General features: G+C 35.3%; 1 protein-coding gene across 4 annotated transcripts in view; it reads right to left on the bottom strand.

Annotated features, from left to right (window-relative positions):
• Window positions 1-27,525, bottom strand: part of PLS1 (plastin 1) — a 41,077-nt gene continuing 13,552 nt past the window's right edge. For all 4 annotated transcript variants that reach the window (XM_080605294.1, XM_080605297.1, XM_080605295.1 and 1 more), the window contains exons 2-16: window positions 22,773-22,881; window positions 19,363-19,526; window positions 18,129-18,258; window positions 17,608-17,740; window positions 16,618-16,699; window positions 15,116-15,281; window positions 14,874-15,016; window positions 13,285-13,380; window positions 11,539-11,734; window positions 6,513-6,591; window positions 6,102-6,216; window positions 5,199-5,332; window positions 3,693-3,816; window positions 1,421-1,545; window positions 1-957 (exon numbers count right to left, since the gene is read on the bottom strand). In XM_080605294.1, the coding sequence (XP_080461420.1) occupies window positions 822-957; window positions 1,421-1,545; window positions 3,693-3,816; window positions 5,199-5,332; window positions 6,102-6,216; window positions 6,513-6,591; window positions 11,539-11,734; window positions 13,285-13,380; window positions 14,874-15,016; window positions 15,116-15,281; window positions 16,618-16,699; window positions 17,608-17,740; window positions 18,129-18,258; window positions 19,363-19,526; window positions 22,773-22,842 (1,893 nt within the window). In that variant the 5' untranslated portion in view covers window positions 22,843-22,881 and the 3' untranslated portion in view covers window positions 1-821. The remainder of the gene's footprint in view (window positions 958-1,420; window positions 1,546-3,692; window positions 3,817-5,198; window positions 5,333-6,101; window positions 6,217-6,512; window positions 6,592-11,538; window positions 11,735-13,284; window positions 13,381-14,873; window positions 15,017-15,115; window positions 15,282-16,617; window positions 16,700-17,607; window positions 17,741-18,128; window positions 18,259-19,362; window positions 19,527-22,772; window positions 22,882-27,525) is intronic.

Raw genomic sequence — 27,525 nt, 5'->3', positions numbered from 1 at the left:
AACTGGAACAGCTATATCTTTATTGTTCTCTTTTACAGTATTTCATGAAAAATAAAAAAAATCAGTTTTTTTAGTTCAATTGCAAAAGATAACCTATGCGGATCTAATAATGACATGATTACACTGTTATTTGCTGTTTTTTCCCCTCAAGACACGGACCATAAGTTCTTGCTCAATAATAAAACTATTACACATTTAAAGTTATGCTCACAAAAAAGTTTTATCAGCTTTTTGAATACTCATTAGCTTCCAGACATTATCATAGGCCTTCACTTGCTCTCACGGAAGTCAATGACAAGACTCTCTGACTTCAACAGGAGTTAAGCTCTTAAAGAGTAAGGCAAGGATGATAACTTGTGCAGTAATATATTACACTGTACTATTATAGTAATATAACAGGGATTGGAATGCACCTTGATATAGGTATGACTACATGTAACTAACACCCACAAAAAAAATCAAACGATATTTCACAATAGGTCCTGAAATAATATATGTAAAGCGATACAGATTGTTACATACTATGGAAGCTAATGCAAATGAAACTTGATTGATAAGGTTGTTTTTTTTTCCAAGCAATACAAATTCATTATGTTAATTTGGTAAAGAACATGTTCTGAAAACAATAGTACCCATAAATAATCAATGTGTTATGAAATTGAATGAAATTTTAATATAAACACATTAGGATGTAATTAATGAGAATATTTGTGCAAACATTTTCTCATTTTATTCTGTTCAGCTTCAGAATTCTGTAAGCTGTGAGGCATTCGTTGTCTCATCGTCCTTAACATGGCAGAAAGTGATATTAAATCTCTTCATTATTTTATTTTGTTCAGTCCTCTTCCCATCAAACATGCAAACACTGTCATCACCATTTTTGGCTTCACTTCGACCAGATCATCTGGGAGAGCATATATACGAGCACCAATTTTGCGAGCAACTGAAATGGCGTACCTTAGAAAGCAAACAAAAATAAATATTATTTAACTTAAATCTACTAACACGTGAAGATTCACAACAACAGATTTTAATAGCAGTATATGTCCATTCAGTCACACTTACCCTCTAGGAGGAAATGAACATTATTCTGGTAAACTATGTATTAGCAACTGTACTGACAGCCATTTTGCTACCCATTATCAAAGCATTTATGTTTCTCAGAAACAGTGTGGATTATGGCAGACTATTAATAAACCAATTGCAGTGGAGTAGGTGATATCAGCTGTGAATTTGAGTTCATAATTTAAACATGCTAGAAAAATACCTCTAGGATATTATAATTTAAAATAATATTCTCTTTGAAACAAAGTAACATTTGTGAAATTTCTCTCTTAAATTGATAAATCATATTAATTACACCAGGAAATAAAGCATTTCTACACTTCAGGAAAATACAAAGCATTCATTTAAAACTTACTTGGCATTATTCAATTTGTCTTGATAAGAAAGATCTTCTCTCTTGACCATTTCTGGGCGAATTGCTTTTGGTGCAATGGCATCTATTAAATCAAGGACAGGTAAACTAGTGCTAATTGATTTGTCCTAAAAGAAAATATGTAAAAATTAGCATAAGGAACCTAATGGCTTTGATTATTCTGTCTTTGCAATGAAAGAAGACTTCCAGCCCATCTTAGATATTGAGAACTAGCAGTATGTTTTGTTACTTCATTGCATAAACATCCCCCCCCCCCCCCTTTATGTAGTCTAATGTTGCTTTCAGCACATCTAAATTATAAGGTTCACACTAAATGTTGGTATCATTGCACAAATATAAATGACCTAAATTACTTGAAGGACAAAGTCTTCCCGCTTCCCTGGGCAAAAAGGAACTTTGAAAGAAGTCCAAGCACCAGACTATTCTCAAGATAACAAAATGATATTTGCATTCCCCTCCCCAACTAGTCTGATTTTTCTTTTTTTTCCTCATAAGAGAATTATTTTCTGAAGTAGTTTATTGCCCACTATATCATTTTTGCATCCCAGATGGCATTCTGAGATAGTATGAGCAGTCTATGTTTTGTCTTTAATACACTGATGTGTTTTCCTCAAGTTTTAAGATATAAAATGCTGTTGCTGCCATTATTTCTTCCCTAATATCATGGGAAATAAGCAGCCTGCTGCAAGACGAAATCAAACCAACAGTTTGGGAAGATAGGGAACCAACATGAAGACAGTTTCAGCAATGCTGGCTCTTGTTTCATCAGAGCCTCGGCTCATAAGACACATGACCCAGCTGCCTTCATCACAAGATTACAGCTATGATTTCAAACTCCATCAAGTTCCGCAGTGTCATCACTTTAACTATACATTTACAAATAGTAATATACATCTGCCTGAAGACATGGAATGCATTGGGTATCTCCGTAAGAACATAAACCATTTTTTTTTTTAAATTTTTGTTTCAATTAATGCCAATGTGATAAAACTTGGCTTTCACATTCCATAACAAATAGCAGGAACCTCCATTTTCTCTGCTACACAATGTTTGTAGTAGTAACCCCAAAACATAGACAAAAATTCAAATTGTGAAAGATAATATATATATGAGTGTTGTCAAAAATCAATAGTAAGAGAAGCGTGCTGAAGAATGTCTTTTGTCTGTATTGGTCTACCATCCTTTGAACTACCTTAAAAACAAACAACCTCTCCCCCAAAACCACAGGCATACCAAAATCAAGATGCTGGGACAGATTATCTTCTTACATTTAAATTATTTATATTAATATTGCTACAATAAACATAGAAATAAGAGTTGATCTTCCCTCTTATGAAGACCAACACCAAATTTACCTTCTACAATAAAAATTAAGTCTTCTGGTGTAGAAAGATAATTTGATATTACCTTCTGCCCAATGCTTACCTAATACAATGTCATACCAGGGAGCTCTCAAATAGTTGACTTGGTAGGTTTTTATGTTCCTGTTGTGAACTACATTGATATAACTGTTTCAGTGCATACAATAAACCTGTATAAGAATACTATATTTGTGTACAAGTGCAACCCTGCAGTTGATCTACCACTTTTAAAGAATGAAATTCACACACCATGATACAGACACCTGACATACATGCCTTCTTTCATGCCTAACACTAAGCACATGAAAGGAAAGCTTTATTTATCAATTTGCTCATACTTGCTGAAATAGATAAGCTCCTGTAGCATGTAGAATTATTTGTTGACAGTGACCTGTTCTGTTAGGTCTGTGGCACACCAGCAACGCCATTCAAGCCAACACAGGTTGCTGGTTAAATTGGGTTCCCTCTGCTGGTGCTGTCACACACTTGCTTTTCAATGGCTGCTATTAAAGAAGTGGTGAAATCTCTTCCTCCCACCCCCAGTATTTCCAAAACTGTTCTTCATGTTTGTGCTTTGTATGAGTGTGCCAATATCCATATAAATGCAAGATACCTGACATGCCACACCCAAACACTGGCATGACTTCAGGCAGATGTCCCTTGGATATTTTTTTCTCTAATTTTTAAAAATTACAGTCTTCGCTCTAAGATTTCTTGTTATTAATAGAGCCGTGAAATACTTCTGAAAATTAACAGACTCTCAAAAATATTTCCTTTTACAATTGTGCTAGCTGATAGGGGAGAGCCACAGTTAAAGCCAAACTGTTAACGGATCAAATTAAAAATCCTACATCTGGTTATAGGTGGAAAGAAAAGTAAAAGTATTTGATTACCTTGAAACTGGTAATTGAAGTTTTCTTATTTGCATTTGAAAGTGTCTGATTCACCCAGTTAATAATAATTTCATCATTTACTTTTTCCCCCTCTCCAAGGTCTGATAATACATTCAAAGTATACCTTTAATAAGGAAAATAAGAGTCTGAATTATACTAAAAGCAGAAGTAAAATATTAATTCAGCACAGTAACAATTCTAAGTACTCATCTTCATAAAATACCCTACCTTATAAACTATTACTTCATTAAATCACTTTTTCAGTTGTTGCAAGAATAAAATAACATCCTACAACTCAATGTTCAGTATTACAATTTCTCTCTGTATTTTACTCAGCACACTATAGCTAATTTTACTTTATATGCTTAAATGTCTCCCCTGCATCCAGGCACAACAGTCCAAGAAAACACTGAGTATTTCAGCGTAAATTAATTTATGGAAAATACTTCAAAATATTCTTTACTGAAATCAATTTACATTTATTCCTGCTCGGTGCACTAACAAGATTTTAATTTTACATTACTATGGCTGTGATGGCTTTAAAGTTCTTCCCTGTTTTCAAGTCTATAGCATACATAACCTCTTCCTACTTATCTTCCTTTTTTGATTGCACAAATTTTTAAACCATTCTCTACTTTCAGAAAAATACATGGAATAAAGACAAAATAAATTGTGCTTTTATACTGGCTGAAGGATAACCAATTTTAATCACAATTTTTAAAACGTAAGGTTTTAATTATTGATATATAAATGGATGTATGCACATAGAAACACACACTATCGTTGTTTCAATCACTACACAGCATGTAAAAAATGTATATAAATTTATGTCTCACAGTAAGTGAATGTTTACAAATGACTCCACAAAATACTTATTTAAAATACACTAGAAAATTGCACTTAGTTCTTGGTTCATTCTTAAACATTTTCCTCTATTATTAACCCACCTGAACTCCCATATTTGTCAGATCAGCATTTAAAATAAAAAATAAAAAAAACTAGCAGTGCTGCAGCCTTATTTGCTAATATTCAGTCAAAAAGATTTTGAATTTGTAGAAGTTCACAATGGTTCTTTGACTGCAAAAGCTTCAAAATATTTTGGTCAATTTAAATGTTTGAATCAATACAACATGAATAAGACAAATCTTGATCAGAAATTTAATACAGCTTAATCTTTGGTATTTCCATAAGCATTAATTCTTATACTGAACAGTTATGATTATTTTTCTATATAACCTTGTTATTTCTACTCCTAGGCTAGTGTCCTGCAATTTTTATGTTGAAATATGAAATTTAACTCAGATTATGGAAGCTTTTGTACACGATTATAACAGGTGCAGGACACTGAAGTGATTGCACCTGTTCTTTCCTCTTACATACACTGTGCACCACTGTACCTGTTAGATGAGCTGAACACTTGCTTTAATTTCCCTTGATGTACAAACAGCAACATATATGAAGACATCCACAGATGCATACATGTGTCATATACTACGCCTAACTCACCTTCTCATCAGCTGCCATATCAAAGCCAAAGTCAGAGTAGGATTGCCCTCATTTAGATCATGTCCAGCAATACCAACCAGAGAGAATTTTGCTTTTGTCTTCCCAAGTTCTACAGCATAATTGCAATTCTCAATCTAAAAGTAAATGTATACAAAAAATGCAAAAAAAAAAATCTGTAACACAGACTTAGAAACTACGTGTAGTGTCAATTAATTTGGCTTACTGTTAACTATCGTGAGATTTTGAAGCTACAGAAGGATTTCTAGCCTTTGTACACTATGCTGTTTTTACTGTTCTTGCAGACATAAATACAATTACATAAGATTGCAATGCTAATCATATTTCACAGCTGAGAAAAATTCTCTTGGTTTTCATCTAAGTAATAAATAGTTGCATCAAAACTGAATTTGGGAGAAAACTTGGAATACATTATATTTTTAAACAAACAGCAGTTTTTTGCCCTACATTTCTGGCTTCATAATGATCACAAAGTAAGTGAAAGCTTGGATTCTGCAGGACTTCCACAAATTCTCTTGGCACAATATTAAACTGCTCTGCAACACCTCTTGATATAAAAGCATTGGACAACAGCTGTTGTCCAAATTTCACGCCTGAAATTTTTACTGAGATACCCTAATTAGATCCTAATTTTAGTATTGCCAAATGGCAGCCACATTTCACATTTTGAAACTCAAGTGATAATATTGCTATTTATTTCTTGAAACAATACCTGGAAGATTTTTCTCTCTCCTCCCCGTTTCCCCTCACCCTGTGTTTTTTCTTTTTTTTTTTTTTTTGGCCTAGGACTGTCTCACTAACACTCCAATCTAGACAATCCAGGTTACTAGAAACAGCACAACTGGAAACTATGAAACTAAATTGTATTTGAGAGTATCTACTCACCTTTTTCATATTACCACCCAGCAGAGGATAAGGACGTTTGTTGACATGGCTCCAGTCAACTGGCACACGAGTCATCTCATACAATTGGAAGATTATTAAAGCATCAGAGAGATCACTAAATGAGAGTAAGCCAATATTTTAAAGTATGAAACTTCATATGCACAATGAAAAAGTTATTAAATACTTGAGTATTTCTTAATCATGAATGGAATATCTGAATCAGGTACTGCTTAGTGAGTTCTACAGAAAAGTTCCTGTCATGCTGTATGGAAATTTGGAAATCACTATTTCAGTAGAATTACAACTTCCCTTTATTCACATTGTTACTATATTCTAGTAGATATTCATAAATACCTACCTTATTATACCCAAGGGAGAACAAAATACTACTTAAAGAAAAAAAGGCCTTACCTGTATAAATGGTTAACATACGGGCTTACACCCAGTGAATTCATCCAGTTTCTGAAAGTCCTTTCTTCGTTACTTTCTCCTATAGTGACAAATATAATTCTATATAAATTACTTGGAGAAAACATTTTAATAAGCAATGTTTAAATGACTCGCATACATACAACCAACAAGTTACAGCTCCTGCACTACGGTGTGTTGTTTTCTTTTCCCTCCTTAAAAATAAGTTCATCATTTCCATAATAGTAGTCCCTAATGGCCAACAAGTAGAGGTGATCTTATCAAGTTCAGGGTCCCTCAGTTCTAAGCGAAAGGCCAGAGAGCACAGGATCCATCTGTGTGTGTGTGTGTAAACGTATCTTAAAAAAAATAAAATACAGAAATAGACTGTTTATTGGTTTTGTTTTAGATGATGAATATATAATGGTGCAAATGGTGATAAGTAGTAATAAAGTTAATGACTAAAGTTCCTAAAACTAAAATAATCAGTGGAAAGTATATTCAACACTATCTTTAAATCTGTTTGAAATCACATTTTTATTAAAGGTTAATATTAACACAATGCAATTGCGTCAAACTGTAGAAACTACAGCTCTACTCTCTCCACACAAGTTCCCAGTATTAATTTGTGAAGGTCCTCCAAAGCAACAGACCTCACCTTTTAAGTTTTTAACAGTGGAGGCTCAGCAGGGCAGTATTATACTGATAAAACGTGTGAAGCTGTATACACTGCCAAACAGGCTGGTTATTCTTGCAGATTTAACTAGAAACTCTGGAATTGTTGGAAATTTCAGTTGTGATTGACTTTTTCCAACAGAACAGATTTTGTAAAAGCCTTCCAGCAATCCTACCAGTTACTTTCCATCTTATGAGAAATGCAGAAAACTCAGTAGAAAAAAACCTTCATTTTCCTGACTTAGGTTGTTCTTACTATAATCATGAGCCCCTTAACTAATGTTCTTTCTTTATAAGGTTACAGCTTGCAGTAATACATTAATTTTCTACATACAACATTACTTAAAGTTAACAATGAATTTGTGGCCAATTACTTGTGAATCAATGCTACATAAGCCATTTCCTCTTACACCAAAGAACAATAATTAAGGAAATATTTAGCCTGAATACATGAGCTTACAGTAAAATCATTGCTTTGTTCTGTTGGTCTGATAATCCAGTTGAAAATAGAGAGGACACTGGGAGAGAGAAATTCTCCACAAAGAATGACAGAATAGATTTCACAGAACTGAAACATATGAAAATCTGAAGATTTTTCTTCACCTGTTCCTTAGTGGATAATGGCACTGAGTTCGTCTAATGAGGTTTATGTAGCATGAAAACAGCCTCATTTAGTTACGCAGTTCATGCTGACTACAGAACAATTAATGTTTTTGCAAAGTGAAGTTGATGTTTAAACGTGCATCATTAGATTAGAAAGAACACCTCCTTAATGTTATTTTTCCATTAAATTTATGTTATGGCTCTATTTTTAGATAGAGGTTACAGTTTTAATCTAGATCTGATTTTCTATATAAAAATACCCAGACTTGAAAATAGATTTATCAAAAACAAATTCAGATATTTCTGTGAGATATTTCAGTTGTAACTAGCATGTTCCAATAGAACACATTTTATAAAAAACCTGTCAGGCAGTTTACCAGTTACTTTCCAATTAATAAGAAATTGATTATATTCATCCTACTACTGTATTTTCTTCCTGAATTATGAGATCTTTCATATGGAATTCAACCTGGTATTTGTTTCAGATTCACTTACAAAAGTTACCAAAGATTCACTGATGAATGAATGCATGTTGAAAGAAATATACTATGCTGCAAGGTCTTCAGGCAGTCACCTTTGTTTCACATATTTCTTCCCAAAGCAAAACTTAAGACAATAAAGGATTACATTTTGTGATAAATAACAACATCAGCCTTTTTCCATAGAAAAGAAAATCAACATAGAAGCATGAGAGTACCTTAGAGGTACTTAAGGTCTTTTTTTTTTTTTAATGTTTTGCTTTTATTACGTTTTTAGGCTTACTGATCTTTGGGTTAGTTTACAGTGCCTAAAAACTGACCACAAAGTGCTTTTAAGGACACTTGTCCATTGCAAAGATGACAACCAGGTTACTTAATGAACTCTTACTAAAAGCATAGCTACAAAAAATTACTCAGCAACTGCACTCAGACTGGGAATTTTACAATACATGCTTAACACTGCCAAAAGAATCCCAAGTAGACAAGCAAGACCAAGAGCATGCACGTTGGGAAACCTCATTTTGTCTAGCAGGAATTCAGCACAATGTATTTAATATGCCACTTTAAACAAATCCCTTTATCATGCAACATGTAAACGTTCTTAAAGTCTTCCAGATGGCTGAGAACCAATTTTTTTCTCTCCATTCTTTTATGCAAAATATACCTTGTGATCCTATCAGGAGCATATCTTCTGCTGAGTGGTGCAGCAGATAGCCAAAATCATAGGAAAACTGCAGAAAAGGGACAGAGCTACACAAAAGAGAGAGGAGCAAATTTGGTAGTATCCTTTATATTTATAGCCATCTCTTTCTTCTCTGAGATCATTATACTATGGAACTGAATGAGGAGTAGCAATAAGGATGGGGTCAAGATTCAAAGGGCTTCCAATACCTGAGATTCTCTCTGAAAGACAACAGAACTTAAGATTTAAGTTTCCACCCTAAATTCAGCTGGCCTGAGTGGGAGTAGTTAACCCTATCACGTTAACAGTCTTGAAGGTTGCCAGCAGACTTCAAAACAGCCTCAGATAACATGCACGCTGGACAAAAGACAGGTGGACATGTTTCCATGTTCTCCTCCCCTCAAGAGCTCAGCTTTCTGGGAGTTAGATCCCAAACTCTGGTGTCTTTCCTACAATGAGAATTTCCTCAGAGCAACAGCAACATGTAAGGGTGATGCATTCACCGAGGACTCCATCCTCCTCCTCCCACCCCACATAGTATCAGATGTTTATTTCCTTTTGGAAAAATATCTGAGGGTTCTGCTCTCTGCATACAAGTGACCATCACCAGACATATTATCAGCCTAAATTCCAATTTATGCCTAGTGTTTGTTGTTTTAAACCAAAAAGAACAGCCACATCATATTTTTGGGGTGGAATAATCACGGAAAAGATAGAATTTAATGCAAGAAAACTAAGGTGTTCAAGAAGCTCTACTCACCCATGTACAAGTCTAGAGCTTCAAAACATAGCTTATGGAAGGCTGCTGCTGGTTAGATTCACAGAAAGGACTATATGGTGTTTGACTTGTTCACATCTTGCCCCCATTTTATATGCAGCATGTTAGACCTGTTTTTTTTTCTTTTGAGTTATACTAAATTTAATATTAAAGCAATAGAAAAATACAAGAATGATGCAGAAAATCAACCAGCAGAAGAGGACAGACAATTAAAACACTAGATAAAATCACACCAAGAAAAATGCAGAATAAATACTTTAACAGAGTACAGAAAAGTACTAAATACAGTACCTACATTAGGAGGGGTCAAATCTGGATTTCATGAAGCAAAATAGGAAAGCATTATAAATTATGAGTCAGATTACAACAGACAATCTATGATGACACTATAAAGAAACAAATTACATTTTGTCTAACACTACTTCGAGAAAAGGTTAGCCAATTTACAGGACTTAATGGTAAACAAACAAACTAAACACACATCAATAACATTGTCTTTTGGCTGAAATAACTATTGATAGTTTAGATCCACATGACAACACAGGAGTTCTTATTTGGGGGCAGAGAGGAGTCTTCTACTTGCCTGTAAACAGATAATGCTGTCATAGTTATCCATCTCTAAAATAGTCACTATAAAAAGCAACTTAAATTTGGCCTGTATTTAGCATTAAAGAACAGTACTCTAGCATTTGGTGATTGCATATTCTACTTTCACACTGCTCTTCCACACAACTCTAAAAGCATACATTTCCAATAGAATTGCAGCAGAGGAAGAACAAGGCTTTTCTTCAATCATTTATCACAGACAGCAAGAACTGCAGTGACTAGGGATGTCATAGGTGGAAAAGGAAGACTGCCTCCTGTGCTTTGATACCTCTACCAAAGCTGGCACCCATAAAACCACAAAAGCAGGAAGCCTGAAACAGGAGTGGTCTGAGGGATACAAGATTTATGAAATAGGGTTGCAGCAGAGCAGGAAACTTATGAAAAAGCTAGAAGCAAAGGAAGATGGACTCACCTAGATGGAAAGGAAACCTGATAGGAACAGTATAAGGAAAGCAAGAGCAGACGGTGCAGAGCAATGTGCTAGCATTGTTGATGATTCTCTCAAGTGCGGCAACCCTCATTCTCACCTTTCCTTTGAGATCAGTGAACAACTGAAATAAACTGTCTATACTGTTTCATTATCCTAGATTAACTGGTCCACAGAAAGGGTAACAGCCAAGGATTACTATTCCTTTATCTTCAGCATTAGGGATCTGAACAGCACAATTCAAGCACAGTACAAGCTCACAGATATGCTAGGATTCATACAGGTTGCTGGTGCAATAGATTTGTACAGGTCATTTATACAGAAGCTTTTTATTTTTTTAAATCAGTTTCCAGTTTTAAAAATGCAACCAGCTATACACACATGTATATAAAAACCACAACCCGTGAAAAGTACTTTAGAAGACATAATAGATTTTAAAAGACAGTTGTATAATATAGTACTCCAAATTAGGAAAAGCTGTATTTGTGCATCAGCTAAAATATAAATACTATGACAAGAAGCAAAGGAACCTGGAAAAGCAATAACAGAACAGGCTTTGCTCCTGCAAGTGAATAATAAGAGATTATTCACGAATAGCCTCTGGTCAAGCTAATGAGGACTTCTACTACAGGCTTATGCTGAAAGCTAATGAAAAAGCTCTATATGCTGGTGTTAACACAGGCACCATCACACACAGATCTTTTATCACAACCTAGAAAGAATACTTAAAGAGAAGTCATTAGCATTCTTATCTCCTATATGCTTAGCAAGTTGAGTACCTTCTAATAAATTGAGATCATAAGATGAATTGTCAGGCTTGTGTAGGGCTGGATGTGTGTTAAAGAGATTTGCAACAAAAGCCAAATTGAGTTTAGGGTTGCCTGCAACCACATCTGCTGGAGTTACAAACTGCCTGCAGCCCAATTTGTCTGCCTGTTGGAGCATGTATTCAGCCCTCTTGAAGTCATTTTTCTCCTAAAAGGAAAAACACAAACACATTAACTTGTAACAAACACTTGCATGTTCTGACTGAAGGTGCAGTCTAGCAAATCTTGACCTGTCTCCCTCATTTCCCTAATGCCCAAGCTAGCTCTTACAGACCCTAACAATTCCCCTCTTCCTTCCACTTTCTTTCTGTCCTTCATTTCTGTGGCTGCCTGTTCAGCATGCCCAGTGAATCACAGCAGACAGAGGTGAGCGGTTATGTTTGTTTCCAAGCTGTTGATTCCCTTACCGAATGTATTTCTGCTATATGAGCTATAGGTTCATAATCATTACTTCAAACTGGCATTCTCATAAACAGTACTTATGGATGATCTTAGACGATCAGATGATCTCAAAACCCTCCATTACCGAGTTTGGACATGATATCAAAAGAAAGACAAGGTGATAGATTATTTTTGGCTCTAAATCTTTTTAGTTGGTAACCTATGTGTAATGAAGTTATTTTGTATATTCATCTTTATTATTAATCTACCTAGAATAAGCAAGTCTTCAAAACCACGTAACGTATACCTTTTGCCTCTAATCTTCACAACATTAAAAGTTACTGTTTCAAGGGAAATCAGTTAGCAACTGATTTACTCTTAGAATGAAATAAGAGTCATTAATTCAACACTGGTACACTCAACCAGAACCTTGCTCTATAACACGTTTGCACGTTATTCATACTGGTTTATAACCCATTACAGGAAATGATCAAATAAACTATAGGAAATTACAAAGGAAAAAACCACCAACAAAAAAACACTATCCTTTCTCACTCCCCCCCCCCCCCCCCCCCCCAAAGCAACAAAATAGATCTCTCTTCATGAAGGAATTTGAGAGGACTGAAGCTCAGTTATAAGCAAAAATTATACATGCACAGTTTTGCAACTGGGTTTTCATTATAATAAATAATAAGATTTTGATTGATACAGGTATCTTAGGCAGTCAGTTCAATTTTGCATCAAACATTCTCTAAGTAATCTTTCTAACCAGCGTTATGTAGCGGCTTAAAGAAAAGTGTTCTTGACATCTAGATAACCATATTCAGCACTTGTAGCCCTTTGCAACTTAAAGTTTGACAGTTGCTACACTTTTCTGCTAGTTACTTGAAAGGTTCACATGTTATCTCCGAATTCTATTTAGTTTGAGGAAAGATCACAAAGTTTGTAAAGTCAGCTTTTTTCCTCGCCTGAATTCCAAAAGAACAGAACTGAAGCAGGATGTTGTAAAATTCTTATTGGCGGATCCAACTGAAAACACCAAACAGTTGCACACTAATGTAAGTAAAACACAGTTCCAAATTTTCAACTATAGGATGCATAATCCTGTTTCAGCAGTGTCCTGGAACTTGACTCGAGCTGTTCTCATTTAATCTTCTATGACATTGGATAATCTGACAGCTGTTGTATGCTTCGCAAAAGCAAAAGGCAATTCCAGAACAGCTTTGCAACCAAGATGTTGGATACATATACAGAGATCTCAGATAATTCCAGTCTTTCATTTTTATTTATTTATTTTTTTAATTTCAGGATACTTACATGAAATCCTGAAAAGTCAATTTTAACAGGTATTTCATCAGGGTCATCTCCTTTGGGTGCAATCTGATTTAACAGATGGTAGTATGCTCTTGAATCCTAAAACACACAGCGTAGTATTAAGAAAATGAAAAAATATGTAGTCTCTGATAGACATTTACTACTCTTGCAGTCTGATTCAAAAGCCACAGAAGTCAGAAACATGACACTCTAATTACAGTGAATATGGATGAGGTCATACAGAGATTTTACTATCACATATCACATAGGACTTTTTAGCCAGATGAAAGAACAGAAGTGTAAGCTGATTTTTCTGGATGATGTTAATTACATTTATTCTACTGGATAAGAAGTAGACAGCTGCAATTTAGATAAAGAAATTTATATAGGTTACCCACAAAAAAAAACTACAAAGGAACATGGATCCTATTTTCAGTATTTGTATTTCATTCCTTCACTATTCTTTTCAAATTGTTTCCTAAATTTTTCTATTTCTTATGGGACTAAGTAAGTGGAATTAAAAAAAATAAGACTGAAGTGGCTCTTTTAAGATTAATTTATAGAGACAAAACAAGTTAGATTTATTTGATGCAGTTTTTAAGTGGGCTTCTCTGCTCCCCTACCACTATGAAACCATAACACTAAAAGGCAAACCTATTAATTTTAGAAGTATTAAGTATATACTTCTCTTACACAAATGTAAGATCTTTACTATATTAGCAGTTTTCATATAAAACCCTAGTTTGCTTTAATACTAGCCTTCTTGGTGGCATTTGAAAAGATATAACTAGAAACAATCGTAATTGTTTTTTTCATTGAGAAGGTGTCTTACCACCTTAAGGAAACTTGCTCCTTTGCTTTTGAAGTTTTTTCTCTCTCTTGAACAGGACTTGCTACAGTACTCTGCATACTTTAAGCAGAATGACTGAAAACAAGAGAAGAGTTACGAAGACCTGACATCTGCTACAAAGAACCAGCATGGCTTCCAGTCCCCTTTGGTCTGTAAAGTGGCAAACCAGCACGACAGTGATTGAGAGGGGCTGCTCACTTCTTGGATCAAGAATCAGTAGCTACTCCTGATAGCTCTTTAAATAACTGTACTTTCCAGAAGTGGTTTCCTATTCTTCTGTACAATGCCATGTACAAAGTGCAATAACCACTAGCAAATACACAACAGAAGGAGTTTAAAAGCCATGCTCTTCTTCCTTAAAAAAAAAAAAAATAAATGATGGGTTTCTACAAACCCACAAACAGAGAAGGATGGCCAAGTAAAAGGGCAACTAACAGGGTAGTGCAAATTTCCTTAAGTAGCTCTAATAACAAACTTAGAACATTAGAACTGCCTTGAATATGGGCTTGCAGGAAATGTTCACTTCGCACTGTGATGTGATAATACATGGCATGAACAACTGACTAGGATAGATGAGATCAAAATCATGTTCTTCCAGTGTTGAAAAGTGTAGGCTGAACCTACAGCTAGAAAAAGCAGATGACTAGTATTTTTCTAAATACTTCTGATCTGGCTCATTTTTTTCTATGTATAGTATGTTTTAATACCACTATGTTCAATTATCAGAGTGATAACTACATACCTTGATGTCTTGGCTGAAATTACTGATTTTCTGCCACCCTGCATTGGTCAGATGGTAGTTCACCCAGCGTAGCAAGAGCTCTTCTGGTGAAAGCTTCATTAACTGATCTAGTTCTTCCCCTTCATTTAGCAAAGCGATTAGAGCTAAACAGAAGTTTGAAAGAAAGCTGAAATAATTGCCATCATGGTTTCAAAGCATTAGTTACAAATTGTACACATTACAATAGCTAGCATTACACTTACCTTCATTTCTGGAGATCTCAATATCAGCAAAAAGACCAGCTTTTATGATCTGCCACAAGAGCCCTAATACCAAGTGGGGTTTTCCTTCTTGTAAATCTTGTGATCCAATATTGACAACCGTACAGCCAATAGCAGATGCTGAGTTCAGAGCCAAGTTTAGGTTTTCCTATTCAGAATATCAACATTTAACAAACTTATGAGGTTGCGAATCTTTGTAGCTTTAATATGAACAAATTTACTATGTGTCTGAATTTTTTTAAGTGTCTAATTTTCTAAGTGTCTGAAGCTATAAGAACTTATGGATTAGTTGAATGGTTCGCAGTGCATCCTAGAGATTTCTTGTGAAAAACCACGTGTCCTATCAAAATTTATTGGATATCATCATTGGCAATGTTTAATGTGAACCCAGCAAAAAATTGTGGATCACCTTCCACTGCTTGGATTGCTAATCAGTCTTATTTGTATTTCACAGGTATCACATACACAAATTAGACAATATTGCCCAAAATACCAGGGACTTGATTCAGTAGAAAAATGTGTTTATATGGTATTTTGCCCTGTGTAGGAAGCTACTGACATCACTGCCACCACAGCCATTATCTTGGCTCTTATACAGGCTGACACATTTAGTCAAGCAACTCAAAGTGTGATTGAACAGCATTAGAAAATCAGAGCCATTCAACATGCTGACACTGAAAGTGAAGCTAATGATCGCCATAAATGAAATATTACAAAAAAAGGCAGGTGTCATATTACTCTTTTTCCTCTCCAGTGTCATACTTTAACTATCTACAGGGATAGCATAAGCACATGTATTATTGTATTTGCTGACACATAACCCTTAAATAAGTGGAGATTACAAGACCCAATTGGAGGATTTAGAATATGGTATGGTGTTAACTTTCCATATTTTCATGTCGCCATCTGAAATTGAAAGTCTGTCCAGTAACTGAAGCTTTTAAACAGGATTTATTTTCTCCTTAGGCTGGTAACTTAAGGATCTACTTCCTTCTTCCACACCTGTTTTCTCATATCCAAAATAATTTCTTAAAAACAGGTTCTCCTCAACTATTTCATGGCTCATACACAGCCAAAAAAACATAGAGCTTCTCATCTTTTGTCCAAGCCACTCTCCGCTACTGAAAACACATCATCTTAGCATATAGTATACAGCTATGCAGATACTTTCTGCATTGCATCCCTAAATTTGACCCAGACATCCACTCAGAAATTTAACATTATTTTGTTCAGATTCTTAGTAAAGTAAAAAGGAACATAGTGAAACAACTAAGGAAAGCATGAAGACAAAGCTTTCCTGTAAGCCATTTAAGAAACAGAAGACTTCAGTTGAGTTCATTAGAGAATACAATTTCATGCTTTGACATTTTAAAATACATAGGACTATTTTTTTCTCCACCAGAATAACTGTCATTAAAACAAAGCTATAAAAAATATATTTTACTTTCTCATTTGTGGCAAGTTCCTATTTGTGCAGTACTTACAGATATAGTGAAAGGAGTGAGTTTCTTCTTATTAATAGCCCTTTCATCAATTGTATCTGGTTGTGAGAAGTTAATCATTTTGCTAAGGAAGAAAAGCCAGAGTTTATTCAAACTTCCACTTCTGAGAAAACATGCTTCATTATTTGGTTAAAACATGAACACTTGAAACTAGCTGTAAATGTCTGACAAGATTAAAAAAGACAACCTCATTCATTAAATCTTTTCTCCTTGTTAAATAATTGGACGTTCATCCAGAAACACCCATATAATACCTAATTAAAGAAATTTGAGCAATTGGATTTATACTTAAGTAACAGAGCATGTCTGTGCTGTCAAAAAAAGATCCTCAGTGATTATGACTGTAAATTATTGACATTTAAATAGTCTCCAGTGTAAGTGTTTGTACGATAACTAATTCTTCTGCACTGCATTTCTATAGTTTCTTGCACTTACAACAACCTCAAATACTAATTCACACCAATACTAATGAGCTTATCCACTGTTACCATTGTGCAGAAGTACTGTTAGTCACTAACTACAAAATTACAGCAGACTAGAGTTTAGGGATGTACTATATGCTGTTTTGCCACAGATTTAAGTCAGATTTCTGTTTCTCCCATTCTATGATTTAGTAAATATATTTATTAACTTTGAAAATCTTTGCAATTCGAAATATTTTATTCTTCTGGCTAACGAATATGTGAACTGTGTAATTATCTCCTTCATAAACTGCCTGTGCATATCTGGCATTGATGATAATGGATCTGAAGAGGAAACCATTTCTATAATATATGCACAGTCACATAAAAATTTACTAAAAATAATATTTCTATAGGCAAACAGATTTTTCCCATCCTACACATTGGTTACCATATTTATGAGCTGAGTCCCCATGTTGAAGGCTATCAAAAGTTTTCCAATTCACTTCACTGTGATCAGCACTTAACCTCTGAGATGAGTTTCTTCTTTTTCGTGCAGCCATTGACTCACCAAAGGAGGATGCCATCTGCAAGGCATTTAAAAAGACTAGCATCTGATGGGTTCATGGGAAGGAGGTGTTTACAGTCTGGGTCATCTTGTAGAGCTTTATTTATCCAATTAACAAAAGCAACTTTTTCTTCCTCTGAAAAGAAAAACAGCATTAAAATAATCTATAATTAATAGAGAATAGATTAAAATGTAACGAAGCCAAAAATTAAGTCTAGTTACTACTATTATGCCAAAGGAGTATTTCACCTGCAGCCCCACATTCTGTCAGTGTTTGTTTTCATTTTTCACTCTGGCAAAGATGCCTAACTTACCTCTGAGTGCAGCATGAAGCTAGCGACAAATTCAACAGCCACCTTTTAATAAAGTGCCACCCAAATTTGTCTTGTCCATCTCCATATGCTTTCTCTTTGTTAATTTGCTTTCAACAGCAACATTTTCTAGTTTTCTTCTTTTTCCATCTCTAGTGCAAATTTAAATGGTCTTCCCCTGTCAGGCAAAATTTATTCATGCTTATTTATTACCTGAATAAGAGTGCTGTGTCCCCTCAGTAGATATTGAGGATGTTCCTCCAAGTGCTGTAATACCCAGCTTCTTGTTTATTGATTTTCGGTAAGATTTGCTAACATCTTTACTTTTCAATTCCTGAATTATCTGCAATAAGAAAGACAGAGAGCATTGTGATTAATTATACCTTCAAATAGCTACTTATGTATTAAATCATAACAGCCCTCTATCTAGAGTCAGTAAAGAACCTGAATGCCTTTCTCTGTTATATACATTAACTCTTGAAAACAGATTTGCAACAACTAGAACATATTTATTTTGCTTATGTCATCATATGCTTTACAGTAAAAGGTTACCACATAAAACTTACACACCTTTAAGCAAGGTGACTGATAGTATTTTCCAAGAGCCTACAATGTAAACCATATAGGATATACTGTTATGTCCTGAATTTGCCCACACACTGTAGAGGTCTCAGAACTGACAATAAACAATAGGTAACACATAAAACTCTTTACTTGGATGCAAATAATTGCATCTCCCCTGTGAAACTGTGCAAACTAAATTATTGAAAAGAGACATGAATAGCTAAATGAGCAACCCGATGCAATTAGCAGTAGTACTCTAAAGTCAAAACAAAAACTAACCATCCCCAAGCACACAGATAAACCAACAGCTTGAATAGGTTTTGATTCTCTTAAAGCACACTAGATTGTGACCCACACTTAAAAAACATCTAAACACTTCAAAGTTACTTGCTTACAGTGAAAAATTTTCCTCACTCCTAATATAAAAAGTAGCCTTTAGTATAGAGATTGAACATACTAGCACTAGCATTAGTGTATCACTAAGAGAATTTAAAGGTTGATTATCCAATGTACTACTACTCTGTTACCAAAGCAAGATTAGACCAAACAGTTTCTAAAAATATATAGTCCAGCTCTTCATTTTTGAGGAAGTAAGAAGTAGGACTGCTCTGAACTACCATGTTCTCTCATGCTGCCCAAATGAGACCTACTAAATCAAATGGAAGAGTAAAATTCAAAGACTGGAAAATAATTATATAAGACGTTGTAAATTGTCACAGAAAACCCTCCTGTGCTCAAGCTAGTGCTTAGCTGTGTATTAAAGAACATATCATTCTATTCTTTAGGTAGTAGCTAAATAACTAGTTCTTATTCATTTTCTAAAGACCAATTCTTAAAACCAAAGTACTGCAAATTAAAGCAAAGTCCAAAAGAAATGTCTTACAGAGACAAATTCTTCAAAGTTGATTTTCCCGTCTTTGTTGCTGTCCGTTACTGCAATGATTTTTTCTACTATCTCCCGTACTTTGTAACCAGGCAAGGGTAGACTTGCTTCTTTAAACAGATCTTGAAGCTCATAATCACTGACATAACCACTGTTGTCAATATCTGCAAAGCAAAAACACAAGCTGGTTTTATACTTAAAGAACCTAGTATAACATCTGTTGAGAATAAATCAAGTGCAAGAGCTATACATAGGAAAAGATTATTTCTTCCTGTGACTTCACAACATACATAAGCAAGCATGAACAAATACTTACGTATTAGAAACATAATTGGCTGAGAGGTGTGACAGCCTGCTCTGTATTTTCACAGGAACTATGCTATAACACCAAAGCACGCTATAACAAGATAGCAAATTTGTAAATAGCTAAAATTAAGCTTTTTTAAGACGCCAACAAAATTTTCAACAAAACCCTCAAATGAAAGAAAGATCAAATATTACATTTTTTCTGTCAGTATCGTTCTACCTGAAATCAGTATACTCATATCAGAGACAAATTGTTGTTAGAACAGCATGCTTACACAAGAGCCACTTGTTGTCTTGCTTACACAAGAACTCTACGTGACTCTGACTGATTTTGTTTCTTATCCTAATACCTGGCAGACATTTTCTGCTCTTCAAAACTTTTGATGTGGTAAGGCTTAACTGTGAAGAATAAATCCAGGATGATCTGCATCTGTTTATTAAAGGTGACATTTCTTAATCTATTAGCTAGCTCTGTTGGTAGCAATTTGTACTGATACCTTTATTTACGGTGGACTCCCAAGACCACATCAGGAATGTCCACGTGCAACAGAGGATCAGAAAGCTTTTCTCAACATGAGGTGTCGTATAGCTCCACAGTTGTGAAGTGAATGGGTATAGCTCATAAAAATAACTTAATGCAAGACTGACTCAGTCTGATTTGTGTTACTCTTGATGAACACCACAACAACACAGCAGAAACTATAAGAATTGAATTGACACGAGTCAGAAACAGAATAAGGTGACCTGGTCACTCTTGTAACATGCCAATGTGCTCCCACTTTGTTTTTCAGGTTTATTGGTTAAAAGACTTCTCTCCATGCTTTTTTCTGATATCAGAACTCTGCCAGTAATACCAGAGTGAATGAACACATATCACATTATAGAAGGGCAAGTAAAAAAATACACTTTCATCTCTAGCCATAATTAATTGCTATTCATTAATTTCCCTGTAATCCATACTACACAGCATCTGTATAGCTTCGTAAAGAAGCCACATTTCACTGCTGATGGAAGGACAAAAAAATAAAGGTTACTGTCTTTTTATGTTTTGTATACTACCAACAATTCACAGATCACTGCACAGTGAAACTTTATGCTTGTACACAAATTAATCCATCCATTGTCTGGCTTACCTGTCAGACACGTAACAACACACGTAATAACAGTGATGGTCTAAAGAGCAGAGGACATGCTCACAATCTCACTCAGATTACCAGCTATGTTAGTTCGCTGGGCTCATCTTTCACTGAGGTAAGTTTCCACGGTGACAAGCAGAGACAAAGACATTGCTTTTCTTGCAGTTTATCAATGCAGCTGCAAGCAATTTATTCACAAAAACATTGAGAATGAAAAGATGGAAAAAGAAGAAAACCTAGATGATGTTTAATTTTGATGCTTTACAGAAAGCATATTAGAAGAAGGAAAGTGCTTTTTCAGTGAGCAGAAAGAAGATGGTGAAAAACAAACAAATAGAAAAGCTGTACCAAAACACTATTGGCGGCTGGTAAGATAGGCTACTACTCACTGGACTGATACGTCTATGCAGTGGTCTTTTCTTTGGTCTGTCATTCCAGCTCCTGGAAGCTATAGCCACCTTGAGCTAGACTACATCAAGATGATTGTTCTATACAAACTGATGAATTATTAACCATGGACACATCTTATTCCTTTAGCATTTCTAGCCTTTTTTTTGTTTCAAAACATACTAAAACAATGAGTTCACAGTTTTATTATTTGCCATGAATAAATATTATTGCTTTTTGGTTTAAGCTTCCTGACCCTTTACTGAGCATCACTTGACACATGTATTGACAGAAACCAAGCAATTTCCTGTTCACCTTAACACACGGTGTTACAGATTTCTAATATACAGCTTCACAACAGTCTCTTTACTGAGTTGCAGAGTCCTAACATTTAGGACTCTTCTTGGCTGAAGCTGTTCCATAATTTTCATCTACAGTGATTACCATGCCTTAACCCCAAAACAAGCTTTTCACCTGTTTGTGCAAGTAGGATTATTTTCTCTTCAAGTATATTATTTTGCAGGTACTGACACTGCATTTCAGCTGCTGTTGAGACAACTGTTTTGTTGTTGTCATTCTTTTGTTTTTCAAAGTGCTTTTGCTCTATTACTAGCATAAAAATAAAAGCATATGAACAGTAGAGGGGGGAAAGGCAAGGCAAAGAGGAGTGTCCGTCTGCTGGGTCCTTCAGCTATCAGAACCAACACAAAATACAGATATATAAGTAGCTGTTATTAAAGAAAAATTCTTCTGTGATTCTGGAGTTTAAGGCTTGCACTCAAAATTATTTTGAATTACTGTGAAATGACCCTGCTATCCCATTATGAGTAATTACAAATACGCTCAATTGCTTTGCTGAGCTGCACAGTTACACATCACCCCCTCAGAACTGTGGAAAACAAGACATAAAGCAGATGTGAACTTCAGTGTGCACAAGTTTATTGCAATCTGGAAATAAGGGTTAGTAGCTCACTAACTAATTTCTCGCTATTTCTGTTTACGCTCAGATTAATCTGAAAACATCCTGTCAAACATAAAAAATCATTGAGTTAAATTATTAGCATCTGCTAGCTTTAAAGGCAAGATCAGAAAGTCTCCAAGTTTAGCTTAGTTAAAATGTAAAGTTACATCCAACAAACTGAAAGACAAGTTACTAGTTTTTACTTTAAGTTTGCAAGTAAAGCAGAAACAGAGTCAATTATCTAGGTCAACGATAAACATGAGAACATTTAATAATTTAAGTTTTATCACAACAAAATTTTGTTGAGATTTAAGGAGTTCCAATAACTGATTTTTGAGATGTATTATGCTGCAAATACATTAATTTTTGAGCTGGACAGTTGTATTATTTATGTTATTTTACCTGTTTCCATTGCTGAAGTTGAAAGAAGTGAAGAAACACAGTTGCATCGAAAACAAGTGGTTTTAAATAAGCATTCTTAGTTTCTTAGCTATTATTTGCAACAGAAAGAAAACATAGCCCTATTAAACCAAAGTGATCCATAAAGATTTTGTCCACAAAAACCTACATGGCTCTGCAGTGTTATTGGCATCCTTATTATCTTCTTATCCAAAACATACCTATCTTATCGAATGCTTCTCTTAGTTCATCAAGCTCTTCTCGAGAGATAGTAGTTACGTTGTTCTCCATGTTCTGACAGCAAGAAGCGTCGTCCTCAGTTGCTTACACCTAACAATAATTAACGAGATGTTACATGGCATCAGTTCCGAATACATACTAATACAAGTTACTGATCTTTTTAGTACCAGGTATCAGACCTATATGGCACCTCCAGGCCTGACACAACATTACAAACAACACTTGAAAGCACATTTAAATACCCAGCAATTCTTCCCTGTAATAGCAACTGAGAACTTACAACAGCGACTCCAATTGCATATGTGCGATGTTTTCATTCACCTAGAATAACTGACAGTTAACCTCCACCACATGAGCAATTTTCCAACATCAATATCGTCACCTCATACTTCAACAGATTTTAGAAAAAATAATTTCTATGTGCAATGCAGCATCATTGCCAATTAGTGGTTAGTATTGGAATTTAGTCCTGCAAGCACCAAGCACTTGCACAGCAGGAAGCCTCAGTGGGACACATTCACGTTTACACTTAACAGTGGGTGAACACTGATGCATCTTTCCCCAGCTGCTGCAAAAGTTACCATCCCCTGACAAACCTATTGCCTCCTAACACTCTTGAAGAGTGAAATAAGAGGCCTTTACTCAGCACAATGACTGGAATCTCAATATGAATATACTTTCTCCAACCAACTTCATGCAGAAAGCCAACCAAAACAGAAGACACCTTCCACAGGGCTGATATTAACCCCCCCATGGCACGTGGTTGCCCGTTCCCTCTTATCCAGACTTTGCCCATGGTTTTATAACAGGATGATTCAGCCCTTTGTTAGGCAGTACAAATTCATGAAGAGGTTATGCTCAGCTGTCTCAATATGCAAGGTTCTATTGGCATTTGTCTTTTGCCACCACGCACACACCCTTTGTGTGTACGAAGTAAGCCTGCTATTGCACCCATCGTAGTATCGTGAAGCTGCACGCAACACTCTGCTTGTAGACAGCATGCCACAGATGGTGCTGTGGCTACCAGAGTTTCATCTTTGCTTTTATTTTATAAATAAAAACTGACAAAAATACATCTCAATTAGTATTTTCATCAAAGTTGTTCAGTTACATAATTTTTCCCTTCTGGTTTAGTTGTTTCCGATGTAGCGGTTTTGCTTAAGAGCAAGAAAAATATTCCTGATGGACAGTTTATTCTTTATTCACAAGAAAGATATTCAGATCTGCCATACACAACTAATTCTCCACCAAAAAAAGAACACAACAGCACTACACCGTTACCCACTATGGTCAGCAACAACTAGGTGTACCATGGCCTCATGTCAGTAGCCGCTGAAGTGTCTCCTGATTTCAAAATCATGTTCTCTGGGGTTTATGTTTTGAAGTCTGTGCTCATCTGTAACCAGAGCTAGACACTTCCTTCAAAAAGAAAATGACTTGGAAGTTGAGGTTCTGGTACAACAAACTTCAAGTGCAGCCCATGGTTTTAAGGAAAAAACGTATCAAGAGACACGGTAAAACCCTTTAAGGTAGCAGCTGGTTTGCCAAACCATGCAAGAAAATAACACAAGAAAACATTTGTCACAACAGTGACTGTCACGAAGTACAAAAGTAAAATGCTTACTTGGGCCCTAACTGCAGCACAAGCACTTCATCTACACTTACACTTGTCTAAGATACAGGGAGCGAGTAAGTCCCATGTAACACCCAGCTGAGTCTCATCTGAGCGAGTTTCTGCTTCTTCTAAGGTATACGCATAGTAGTTTAGTTATCTTCTATGATGCTAGATTAAAAAAAGTTCTTAACCAAGTGTGTTATTTCAATTAAATCCTGCCTACTTCATTTATGTTAGTATTTTCTCTGTCTTCACTGGAACTGCTCTTGTGGTTCACACAGGATATGGCCTTGAATGTGGGTGGTGAGTTAAGTCTTTTTCCTTCGTGTCACTCGATCTTCTTTAAGTACTAGATTTAAAATCCTACTCATCCATTTTGCTAAGCTTACTAGCAGCGTGTACCAGGCTTCATACTCAAAAAAAAAAAAGACTTTACACACAGACATTTCTGGAAGTACAGAAACCTGATTAAAAATAAAGAAAGAATGGATTGTGGGAAAAATGAAAAAATAAACGTTTAAATCTAAATTATTAAGAAAATGAAAAGGCCTGAAGCTGCAGAGACATAGAAGACACTCCTTTGAAATATGAAAACAGGATGTCAAAGCCTAAATGAAATATTAGGCCACCAAGGTACAAAAGACAGCAATACTTCCCTCATACTGTTAATGTTTTAAACTACTTATCATTACCCTGAATCAGATTTTATTAAAGACAAATTTTCAGAAGTTGAAATGTAATTAGTTTCACTTATCTTTTATGTCTCATAACTTAGATCTCCCACCATATTCTATACCAGAAAATAGCAGTCTTGGATTTCCAAAGACACTGGTTATTTCAGGACCACAGTAGACACATCTGTTCTTGAATGAAGCAGATAAATAAAGCTAATACCTCTGCTTTAGAGAGACACTCTTAAATACCCTATTATATAATTACTGTGTAAATTAGCTGGTCAATTAAATGGCAGAAGTGCTGCAATTATGGTTGTGGCATTCAGAAGAGATCTAGTTTGAGCAAGCAGAGACAAATGTCTAAAATTTTTAGACCTTGCAGACAGTTTCAATACACAAACTTCTCATCTAGGCTAATAAATACCTTGCACACATGTATCACCACCCAAGGCTGACAAGATTTAACATCAAGCCTACAAAAGTACGTGTCAATTGGAACCATGCTTGCCTGCTGATAACAACATAAGTTCATTTACAGATAACATGTTTCTCTGTAACCTGATGGTGTTCATGCAACATTAAGATTTTCTGTAGCCTGTAGTGATATTAAATCATCATCTGCTGCCCCAGGACAGGGTAGCTACAAACACTGTTTTTATGCTGAGAAAGTACGCTTGATCCTCTTTTAAATCCTAGCCAGTATTCTTACCATGAACTGACATTATTCATCCATCCCTAGCCTGCCTTCTACACCTGGAAGGCTTTTTGTATCTGAAGACAATTCACTGGAGTCTCCTGGAAATGTTCCGCATCCAACACTAATGGAAACTACTGTTGGTATCATTGTGGTATTTCTTTGTGCGTGGAAGAGTATTTGCAGCTGATCAACAGCCAGGGATACAGTAAGCAGGCCAAACAGCAGTTCCTGTCTCTTTTTTGACCTCTTATCAAGGCTGTCAGAAAAAAAAAACAGAGCGACTGATTGGCAATCAGCCCCAATGGTTTCCTCCATCCCTGCAGGCAACTGGCAATTTCTGTTTCAGCTTCATTTCAAATTCTATTTGCCCTGTTTTCGTGCTGCAGCTGCTTCCGCAACTACAATGGATGTTACAAATGCTGACTCAAGAGCTTATTTTCTTTTGTTGCTGTTCTTTTTGTCTGGTACTAGAGACACACCTCCTCCTTCCTGGTGCAAATACCACTCGCTCTCTGCATCATCCTTCAATTTGTTGTTTCTAATGACAGCCAACCTAGCATAATTGTCAAATACAGGTTGTGCAGAAGAATTACCACTTTGATATCAATGATTAGTTATTGGTATGTACTACCTACAATTACAAAACATTAACATTTGACTTCTCTTACCAAGCTTTGACTCAAACTGATATACAGTTTAATGCAAAGACAAAACAAAGAAACAAGAAAAAAAAACAGAACAAAAACATCCCACTACATTTAAGCCATTGTCAGATTAAACTAGAAGCTCTAACCTGTTTCAGAGAGAAATTAATGCTTTACCACGTATAAGAGATACAAAAGGAACTTTACAATGAGGATGTGCATGAGATATTCTCTATATTCAGTAGGGACAGAAAATAATGCTATATTGTAACTGAGAAAAAGCTAATTAAACATTAGCAAAGACTTGTATATTACAGAAACAGTAATCATTGGAACTAACTACCATTGATACACAGAATTTTGGCTCTATATTAATATACAGATACATACACACATTTCTGTTGCCTTTTCAAGAACATAAAACTCCTGCCCAACTTTTTTTTTTTTAATGCTACATTGAAAGATCTTTTTTCTTATGCTACAATTATTCTTGACCTCCATATATAGGTGATGATTAGAGGCCAACTACAGCAATTCTTTAACAACATGAAAGGACAAATTATTTTTCCCATATCAGTGAAAAAGCTGCACAAGACAAAGAGGGTAGAATTACGCGTCATGTTATCTAAAGTGAAAGAGTTCTTAACTGTGGAATAGGATAGTCCTCTAAAGGTAGAATGAAGGAATCGAAAATACCTGTAGAATGACGAGCTATCAGCACTGGGTCTGATAAAGAAAAAATATACATATCTTTGTTTGTATATATACAAACAGACACCTAATGCAGCAAGGAGGATGCCAATATAACTTTGAAACAGGAGATGACTGAAAGGTCAAAGTAATTAGCTCTATCAACATAACACGTGCATACATATAAAATAAAGACTGCAGCTCCTGAAGTGTGTTGCTATTTAAAAAAAAGAAAAAAAAGGAGGCAGGGTACAATTACAGTATTAGGTACAGTTACTAACAGAGTAATGTGAACTGCAAAGTGCATTTTAACATTCCATTTTGTTGCATAAAATCAAGGAATTATGCACTGCAACCAATTAGAAGTATAACAAAGCAAAACAGTTCCTTAAATATCATACGGTCAGGGTGAAG

The sequence above is a fragment of the Anser brachyrhynchus genome, assembly GCF_964034855.1.
Source record: "Anser brachyrhynchus genome assembly, chromosome: 9".
Lineage (NCBI taxonomy): Eukaryota > Metazoa > Chordata > Aves > Anseriformes > Anatidae > Anser > Anser brachyrhynchus.
Note: the sequence above shows the minus strand (reverse complement) of the source record. Positions and strands in the feature narration are given on the sequence as shown.